Source organism: Podarcis melisellensis (genome assembly GCF_964234715.1).
Source record: "Podarcis melisellensis genome assembly, chromosome: 13".
Taxonomy (NCBI): domain Eukaryota; kingdom Metazoa; phylum Chordata; class Lepidosauria; order Squamata; family Lacertidae; genus Podarcis; species Podarcis melisellensis.
The window spans coordinates 23,120,616-23,131,251 of NC_138545.1; the positions used below are offsets into that span (position 1 = coordinate 23,120,616).

Sequence of the window (10,636 nt, forward strand, 5' to 3'; positions counted from 1 at the left end):
CTTCAGGTATACTGGGCCGAGGCCGTTTAGGGCTTTAAAGGTCAACACCAACACTTTGAATTGTGCTCGGAAACGTACTGGGAGCCAATGTAGGTCTTGCAAGACCGGTGTTATGTGGTCTCGGCGGCCGCCCCCAGTCACCAGTCTAGCTGCCGCATTCTGGATTAGCCGTAGTTTCCGAGTCACCTTCAAAGGTAGCCCCACGTAGAGCGCATTGCAGTAGTCCAAGCGGGAGATAACTAGAGCCTGCACCACTCTGGCGAGACAGTCCACGGGCAGGTAGGGTCTCAGCCTGCGTACCAGGTGGAGTTGGTAGACAGCTGCCCTGGATACAGAATTGACCTGCGCCTCCATGGACAGCTGTGAGTCCAAAATGACTCCCAGGCTACGCACCTGGTCCTTCAGGGGCACAGTTATCCTATTCAGGACCAGGGAGTCCTCCACACCAGCCCGCCCCCTGTCCCCCCAAAACAGTACTTCTGTCTTGTCAGGATTCAGCTTCAATCCATTAGCCGCCATCCATCCTCCAACCGCCTCCAGGCACTCACACAGGACCTTCACCGCCTTCACTGGTTCTGATTTGAAAGAGAGGTAGAGCTGGGTATCATCTGCATATTGATGGATACCCAGTTCAAACCCCCTGATGATCTCTCCCAGCGGCTTCATATAGATGTTAAAAAGCATGGGGGAGAGGACGGAACCCTGAGGTACCCCACAAGTGAGGGCCCAAGGGTCCGAACACTCATCCCCCACCACCACTTTCTGAACACGGCCCAGGAGGAAGGAGCGAAACCACTGTATAAAAGTGCCCCCAGCTCCCAGCCCCTCTAGACGGTCCAGAAGGATGTTATGGTCGATTGTATCAAAGGCCGCTGAGAGATCCAGCAGAACTAGGAAACAACTCTCACCTTTGTCCCTAGCTCGCCGGAGATCATCAACCAGTGCGACCAAGGCAGTTTCAGTCCCATGATGAGGCCTGAACCCCGATTGGAAGGGATCCAAATGGTCCGCATCCTCCAGGCGTGCCTGGAGTTGTTCAGCAACCACACGCTCAATCACCTTGCCCAAGAATGGAAGATTTGAGACTGGGCGATAGTTGGCCATACTGGCCGGGTCTAAAGATGGTTTTTTAAGAAGCGGTTTAATCACCGCCTCTTTTAGCGGATCTGGGAATGTTCCCTCACAGAGGGAAGCATTCACCACCCCGCAGAGCCCATCGCCCAGCCCTTCCCGGCTTGCTTTTATTAGCCAGGATGGGCAAGGATCAAGGAGACAGGTGGTTGGTTTCACGCGTCCAAGCAGCCTGTCCACATCCTCGGGGGTAACGGATTGAAACTGATTCCATGCAACTTGACCAGACAGGGCTCTAGCACTCTCCCGCCCCAGCCCTGCTCCCACGGTGGTGTCTAGCTCCTTCCGAATATGAGTGATTTTATCTGCAAAAAACTTTGCAAAATCGTTGCAGGAGATCTTGGGGTCTTTACAAGGCCCCGGTGGTAAAGGTGGTTCCGTTAAATTACGGACCACCTGAAAGAGTCTCCTGCTACTATTTTCTGCAGATGAAATAGAGGCGGTGAAGAAAGTCTTCTTCGCCATCGCTATCGCCACTTGGTAGGCTCGACGTTGAGCTCTAACCTGTGTCCGGTCAGATTCGGGGTGAGTTTTCTGCCACCGACGCTCTAGCCGTCTCAGCGATTGTTTCATCGCCCTCAGCTCCGGAGAAAACCACGGGGCTGTCCGGGCTCCATGCAATCGGAGAGGGCGCTTCGCAGCCAGACAGTCAATAGCCCTGGTTAACTCCGCATTCCAGCGGGCCACCAGGGAATCAGCTGAAAGGCCATCAACATGGGATAAAGCATCCCCTACCACTCTCTGGAAACCATTTGGATCCATTAAGTGATGGGGGCGGACCATCCGAATTGGTCCCACCTCCTTGCAGAGGGGAAGGGTCGCGGAGAAGTCCAGTTGCACCAGGAAGTGATCTGACCATGGCACTTCTTTGGTTTCACTTTTACTTAGTGTCAGATCACCCACGTCACTAGAGGTGAATACCAGGTCTAAGGCATGTCCATGACTATGAGTTGGGCCCAACTTATTCAGGGACAGCCCCATGGAGGCCATGCTTTCCACGAAGTCCCGAGCGGCCCCTTGTAAGGTCGTGTTGGCATGGATGTTAAAATCCCCTAGGACAACCAAGCTAGGTGTCTCCAGGAGAACATCCGCCACGACCTGAAGCAGCTCGGACAGGGAATCCTTGGTGCAGCGGGGAGGTCGGTACACCAAAAGGAATCCTATAGCTGCCATTAGACTGAAACAGGAAAAAAGGTCTTTTCTACAAAACAAATTTGTGAAGACTTTAAATAATTTTTCTCCTCTACACTTCCTCAAAATCAACCACCCTCAATTAAACAGTACTACCATTCTTAAGAAGACTCTAATGACCAATGGATCATATGATTTTAAAAAACATCAATAAAAATGCCATACTCTTGGATTTAGTTTTATTTTACTAATATCTCTTTATTATCTGCTCCTTCTTGTTCAGTTCTGGCCTCAGGATAATTATGTAGCATTTGGGAGCAAAGATACAACCTAGTAACCCAGCACTGGAGGACAAGATGGAGAAGATCTCCACAGCCACCATGTATTTTCCTTTCGTGCTTAAATAGGAAGGAACAAAAGACATCCAAACACTGCAGAAAACCAACATACTGAAAGTGATGAACTTGGCTTCATTGAAGCTGTCTGGCAAATTCCTGGCCTGAAAAGCCACAGTGAAGCTAACAATGGCCAAGAATCCCAGGTAGCCCAGAACAGAATAAAACATAGTGACAGAACCTTCATTGCATTCCACTACAATTTCTTGAGTAAGGGAGTGCATGTCAAAATGTGCAAATGGGGGAGTAGTGCATAGCCACACAGCACAAATAGTAGCTTGAATAAAGGAGCAGCCAAGAATGATAGAGTTTGTGAATCCTTTCCCCACCCATTTTCTCATGCTGCTCCCTGGCTTGGTGGCAACAAAAGCGAGAATCACAGTTATCGTTTTTGCCAATATGCAGGAAACAGCTACAGAGAAGATGACACCAAAAGCAGTTTGTCTTAAACAGCAGTTCACTGTTTGGGGCAGGCCAATGAATAACAACGAGCAGAGGAAGCAGAGTAATAGTGAGATAAGCAGAGAGTAGGTGAGGTTTCGATTGTTGGCTTTGACAATGGGAGTGTTCTGATGCTTAGCGAAGACTCCAAACACCAAAGCTGTGATCAGAGAAAAAGACAAAGCTAAGAAAGTTAAAAGGATCCCCAAAGTTTCTGTGAATGAGAGGAAGTTGACTCTCTTTGAAAGGCACTGATCTTTGTTCCTGTTTGGATACTGACCTTCTGGGCATTTTGAACACTCATCCATGTCTGGAAATAAAGAAGAAAAAGAAGTTTATGTGTCTATCCCTGCAGCCTGTCATCACTTTTCTTTTTTTAAATATTTTCACTCTCTGTCCAATTAAGTTAATAGATCTGTCTCTAATGCTTTGCGTTCTGTGCATATATTGCTTTAATTTGAAACCACAGCTCTGTTCAGAGGTTTATGCCAATGATTACTGTAACTTTGTGTGGCAGAGGAAGTACGCGGGTGGATATCCCTATCGCCCTCCATGTGTTGAGGGCAACTCCTTGTAGTGGGCGCATGCGTAGCCTCCCCATGCATTTAAAACCTTGATTATCCAGAGAGTGGGGGGAGGGATAGCTCAGTCAGTAGAGCTTGAGACTTAATCTCAGTGTTGTGGGTTAAAGCCCCATGTTAGGAGAAATGTTCCTGCATTGCTGGGGTTTGTACTAGATGATCCTTGTGTTCCCTTCCAACTCTGCGATTCTAGGATTTGGCATGAACCAAACTCTATGATTCTATTTATCATAAATTGCTTTTTTAAATTTCAAAGCTCTCCCTTTGATTATTGATATAATTTAAATGAGATTTTGGTGGAATATGTGGATTTCAGTCACTGCTAGCCATCTAGTTTTCCCCTCAGATGCCAAGTAAAGCTCAGGTTGATGCTTAATCTCACCATAATAAAACAACTCTCTATGGATTTATAATAATTCTGGACTGTAATATTTGGTCTAGACTTTTTCAACATGTTCAGGGAGTGGAGTGTGTGGCAAAATTAAAGTTGAATATCAGCAGTATTTTTTGGGTGAGTACAAATTTTACCTATTTTCAGGGACTGGTAGTTTCCTCATACATTAAAGATAGCCCCAATAAAATAGATGGTATTTGCCCTCCCAGTGCAAAAATGACTTTTGCAGGATAACCGATGACCCCGTGAAAGTGGGGTTCTGAAATGGTGAGCTGATTTGATACTATATCTCTCTAAATACCGGATTTGTCTAGATACCTTGTTTAGATATCAGAGAGAAGGTTGATTAGCTTGCTGACCTCTGCAGCCTTCCAGCAGGGAATTTTACATTGCAGTGATATTCAAGGCATAACAGGGCAAGGCAAAACATACATTATTTGTACAAGATGGATCAGCCTCATCCAGAAGTTACAAAACAGGGCCATGAAGAGGACCGGGGGCTATGAACAACTACATCAATTACCAAAAGCAGTTAGATGGTGTTATGATTTACCAGTATGTATAAAGATTATACCAGTATATGTATGTATGATTTATGTATGATTTACCAGTATGTATCAGCAATGTTTATGTCATGTGGAATTTTAGGGACATTTACAGTCATACCTTAATAAATATTTTCTTTGCCAGAATGAAGATAACGTTTTGTTATTAATTAAATATAAGTATTCAGGGCTATATGTCTGCAGCATGTTAGGGGCATACATCATGGCTGGCTTCTCACTATCCCAGACCTAATTTAGAGAACTCAATTGATAATAAACCAAAACCAATGAAAAGTATTTTAAATTGCTTATATCTTAATGCTGCACATTACATGTCCTACCCTTCTGGTCTGAAATCTTCCCCTCTGGGCATGGGGCACAATCGTAGCAACAAAATTGCTTTCCTTCCTTCTTCTTTTTGCTGTAACCTGGATGACAATTGTCATTACACACAGCAAGAGGCAGCACCTATCCATAAAAAAATGGGGGTGGGTGGATCTGTTTTAAATGGATTTGTACACATAGGGTTGCATCCAGTGCTAGTCAGACTCTAAGTAGACTCATTGAAATTAAGGAACCTAAGTTAGCAATGTACATTAACTTCAGTGGACCTATTCTAAGTAGGGCTAGCACTGAATACAAGCATAATTCGGCAGTTTCCACCTGATCACATTTGTTTGCATTAGACTGTCAAATTAGACTGAGCATGCTCTTAAGTTTGCCACACCCATGCATTGTTTGTTTTTGAAATCCAGACTAATACTGTGTACAGTTATGAGCAAAAATATGGTGGGTGGGTGTGGGTGGGTGTTATATGTGTGTGTGTGAGAGAGAGAGAGAGAGAGAGAGAGTGTGTGTGTGTGTGTGAGAGAGAGAGAGAGAGAGAGAGGGGGGGAGAGGGAGAGAGAGAGAGAGAGAGAGAGAGAGAGAGAGATTCATATTGATTTCCTTTTAGCTTTGAATATGAGAACTAATTGAATGTATGTGTATGTATGTATTGCTAATTGAGTGTATGTGTGCTGCTATACCTATCAGGCAGCAGAGGAACCAACCCCCACGGCAGATTAGTGGGAATGGATAAGGCAAGGGAAAGTCCTTCCCACCTGCTTTTTATACAATATTTACAGAGAGAGGCTTGAGAATGCAGCCTCTTGGAATAATGGTGCTGTGAGTCTCCACCCTAACCCTCCGTCTCTCCTATTTTCTCATGCGTCATCACCATGGGTGCTGAAAAGTGCCCTCTGCCTTTGAGCTCTTTGCTTTCCTACTTTCAAGGCTCACAGAGTTTTGGTAGAGGGGGGATTCTGGAATGCTTTCTAAAGACACTGTGTCTGTCAGCTGCTGCCGCCCGCCCCCCAGTGCTTCCTCCTTTTCTTCTTCTTCCTCCTCCTCTCCCATTATTTCCCAGCTTCCCCCCTCATCTGCCCCTGAGCTGTGATCTCCCTCAAACCCCTGTTGTAATTCTGAACTGTATTCTTCTTCTCTGGAAGGTTCAGGGTGGGCAGGTGGTCTCCACCATTCCTCCTCTGCCCTATCCCTGACAATACATATATACAGTACTATACTATACAGTCAGATCCCACCTGATTGAATGTGCTGTCCCATCTGATGGCCTTTTCATCCAGAATGAACTCTTGCTCTTGTGACAATTGTGGATCCATCCTTCCCACTTTTACTTTTAAGAAGGATTGGTTTGGGGAAATAACCCAGTTTATAATGTCAAAGCCAGCAGTTAATTCACCATTTTTGTTAAATGTGATGGTATCCCCAGCACTGTTGTTAAATGTGATTTTGCTTAGGAAAGAGTGAAGCTACATTGAAAAAGTCAAACACAAATGAGAGAGATATTACCATTAATTAAGCACAGAGTTATGTTTCTTCCTGCAGCAGATCCTCTGTTGTACTTGGTTTTTGTGAGTAGCTGCATCCTTCTGTAAGGATATTTGATTTTTTCAAGTTCTTCACATGCTTCTAATCAAAGGCTTACTACTGTAAATAGGTGTTGAAAATTGGCTAATTTGGGCTGGGAATTGTGTTTCTTTTAACATTGCATTTCACCCAGAAAGGGTAAATCTGGAGCATATATGGATACACTCTCTTATTCTGATGACCATAATGTCATGTAGATTCTGTAATGGAATTATAGCTCCTACAGTGGTGACATTTGTTTGGAAAGTAGCTGAAGTCATGAGTCTATCAACAATGGACTTTGAATATTGGTGGAAAGGAACTGGAATTCTACAAATTAAGCAGATCCACTGTCTACTTCCAACTGGACCATACAAAGAAAAAGTATGGTATGTATATATGATTTATGGATTTACATGATCGCACTGCTCCTCAATTAGTGAAGAAGAGAAAGCATCAGAACATGAGAAAAAACAAGTTTTTAAAGAAAGAGATGTGGCATATTTTGTTAAGAGTTCCTTCTCTTACTATACTCAGTTAACCAAAGGACATCACATATAAACCTGGCCATGACAGAAGAATGACTTCATGTGAAACATTACCTGCCAGGATTCACAATTTGGAAGACTCATTTTACATTTGTCCACCATTGTTCTGTGTTTGGATCTCAGTGAGAACATCTTACGTATAGCATATGCTATGGCATAGACTGCATTGTAGATGCTGTAGCTTTTACCGGTCATGTCCATTTCAAAAAAAGGCCCAGGGAGGTTTTCCAGCTTCTCTCCACCAGTACAATGATCAGTATTTTCCTTGTTATTCTTAGATAATAAGCAGCTGAATGCCCTTTCCCAGAAAATTCTGATGAACCCATCTCCTTTTGCTGTGTTAGGTTGTAATGTTTGAATGAATTCTCTAAATCCCAGGACTTCATTTGTGTGAATGGCAAAAGATAATGTGCCATCAAATGTCCTTATATCAAAGTACCTCTGCAATGACTCCAATGAGAAATCCCATTGGGCTGTCATAATCCATACTTTGCCTATTGATGCCTCTGTTATATCTTCCAGTACTGAATAGAAATATGCGAACCACATCAGCCATGTAGTGGTCTGAGGCTCTGCATTTACAACAAATACTTTGATTTTTGAGTTGGTTAGTGAAGTGGCCTTGGACTGGATGGCATATGGTGATTGCATTGCCTCTATATTTTGAGAAACAGTTACTGCCTTTTCTATGTGGGCTGTACAGATTCCATGCCGAGTGAGCATTGGCATCATGGTCTGCAGAAATTTTTCTCCATCATCATCGTCTGATACAATGATCCCAATCCATGTCCATTGGAAACTCAAGAGCAGCTGGACAATCCCTTTGTACTGATATTCTTCATTGGGCACCATTCGATAGAAAGAAGGGAACTGGGTTTTCATGCAAATCACTGGAGCTATTACACAATAGGCAATCTAAGCAAAGAAATTTGTTAGAAAATAAAACTTTTCTTAAAATACAATTACTTATTCCAAATGTGTAATAAGAAAAAGCCAAGTAGAAAATCCTGATTTAAAAGTATCCTAGTGTTATTACTTGGGGAAAATGTGAAAGGTTTCATTGAAAAATGTTTTTGAATTGGGTTTATTATCTTTCATAACCTAAAGCTTTCCAAACTTTTATGCCAACCTCTTTGCTATCTTTCAAGGTTAAACTGCAACTCTTAGGCAGTTACTCTTATCTGGAATTAAATCCCACTGAGCAAAACAGGACTTACTTCTGATATAAAGGAAGATAGAAACCTATGGACACTTTTTACCTCTTCATAGTGAGAGATTATTTCTGCTGCTGCTGCTTTTATTATCATTATTGAATTTCGTGAACTAATTCTTTAGTTTTATTTTGGGTATTTGGTTGTGAGATAAATTAATATATATTACTTTAATTTGGGGAGAAATGCTGAATTTATTATTCAACCAAGCAAGATTTCTCTCTGTGTGTCATCTGAAGTAACAACTTTCAATGACTTAACATTAATTTTTTTTGATATCTATATTGCCAGTAATAATGGGAATCAGCACCAGCAGCTACATGATGAGTAAAGTAATTTGATGGACACACTCAGTTACCATGGGAGATGAAGAAACCATGTCACACAGTAAAAAGTCAGTGATTTCTCATAGGATATTGTAATCTTCTCCAATCTGGTGTCCTCTAGATGTCATTGGACTTAAATTCCCAGCAGCATTACCAACAGTTAGTAAAATGTGACATTGCTCCAATCTCTCCAGGACTGCTGGTCTGGAGGAAGCACCCAGCCAGGTGCAATAGCTCATGCTGGCTGGGGATGATGAGAGTTGTAGTCCAACTTCTTGGACAGGAATAAATGAGAATCATTGCTTTGTTGTACCTAAGCAGGGGATCTTCAAAATATGTGTTCTCAGTTACACATCTCTTTCAAAGAGGAGCAAAGAAAAATAAAGGTTTGCATATACGTTTAAAGGTTATTTCAGTAGCCAACCTTGTGCCCTCAGCCACACCCACCATGATGCATACCCACCATGATAAGCGGTGATAGAAGTAACAGTCCAACAATATTTGGAAGGCACCACATTGGCTACACCTTTGTAAAATATTACCCCATTAAAAACAATAATCAAGAGCCATGCACACATTGTACCTGTGGAATCTTATAAATTCCCAGGATAATAGCCATATGTAGGGAGACTTCAGAATCTATTCCTCCAATTACAGCTATCATATTCTTTTTGTTGTCACATTTGAAGTTGGGGACAGTCCTTTCTGAGGTGGACAGAAGTTTCAGGATGTTTTGATGAGTCATCCTTGCATTTGTGTAGCTGTCATAGATTTGAAACCCCAGGCTGACATTTGGTATGATTTTTGCATCCTCATTGATCTCCTTCACTGCAAATACTAAGGACAGGACATGCTGGTAGTTTTTCACTGCTAAACTAAAATAAAAGTTACATTGTGAATCAAACAGATATTCAACATCACATGAAGCACATATTTGAAAGAATGCCACAGTGTACATTAATGCAGTGTGTGTTTGTGTGTTTGTGTGTGTGTGTGTGTGTGTGAGAGAGAGAGAGAGAGAGCACGCACACATGCACACATATGCCTATTGTGGGGAGGGTATGAAAATATAAAACAGACACATTCTTTGAAGAGTGTTGATTGAGATTAGAAAGTTTTTTCAGGTGGTGATCAACCATCTTTTATATCATATAATCCAATGAATATTTTTAAAAATATTAATTTACCATAAGGACAAAAATCTTTTATGTTCCTCAATGTGCATGCTTTTTTCATGAATTCAATTAAAAGAAGATGTTTCCATTAATGTTTTCTCTTTTTAATTTACCATCTCTCAAGCTGACCAACTGTGTAAGCTTATGCAACACAGTATGTGTTTTATGTATTTTATATTCATTTATATTTCTATTAAACAAGTCACACAGACTATTTTCTGAAAGTGCATATTTTTCTACAAAGTATTTTTAATTATGGTGACATGATCTATTGCATATTTTAAATTTAAACAATAAGAACCATCCCCTTACGTAATTTCATCTACAAATTTCGTTGTTGGGTGTTCACTGAAGGTTATTTCCTCAAACATAAAGCCAAACAGAGTAGCCATCTCTCCAATGATAAAGTCCCCTGTCTGATAATACTTATATTGGAAGTGAAAGAGATCCATCATGGAACACATAAGACTGTGTGCCTTGCATTCAGTTGGAGGCATCAGCATCCACAGAAAGATCAGAAGCAAAAAAAGTAGCATTGTCATCTGTGGGTAAACTTTGACTCAGAATATTCAGTCTGTATCTATCATCCTCCATCAGCTTGGATGCAAGTTTCAGTGGCTCTAGCTTCTCTTGATAAAACAAAACTGCCCACTATCAGGCTGGTATATGTCTGCTTGATCACAATCCATCATAGTGATATTTTAAATACACATTCTAAATATATTATTCATATATATTAAAAAAATACAGGGCATTTAATATATATGGGGGAAATTACATGGAAGAATGAATTCAAGCAATTTTTAAAGATAATTCTAGTGTTTATTGTCATGCCCCTAGGGTATTGTGC

General features: G+C 41.8%; 1 protein-coding gene across 1 annotated transcript; it reads right to left on the minus strand.

Moving 5' to 3' along the window:
• Positions 1 to 2,509: 2,509 nt before the first annotated feature.
• On the minus strand, positions 2,510 to 10,178 carry LOC309354759 (vomeronasal type-2 receptor 26-like; the record flags this gene model as incomplete). The annotated part of the gene is made up of 6 exons (XM_081885030.1): positions 2,510 to 3,408; positions 4,960 to 5,086; positions 6,202 to 6,429; positions 7,129 to 7,989; positions 9,195 to 9,486; positions 10,099 to 10,178. 6 exons carry the CDS (start codon positions 10,176 to 10,178, stop codon positions 2,510 to 2,512), a joined length of 2,487 nt encoding a protein of 828 aa, XP_081741156.1.
• Positions 10,179 to 10,636: the final 458 nt, after the last annotated feature.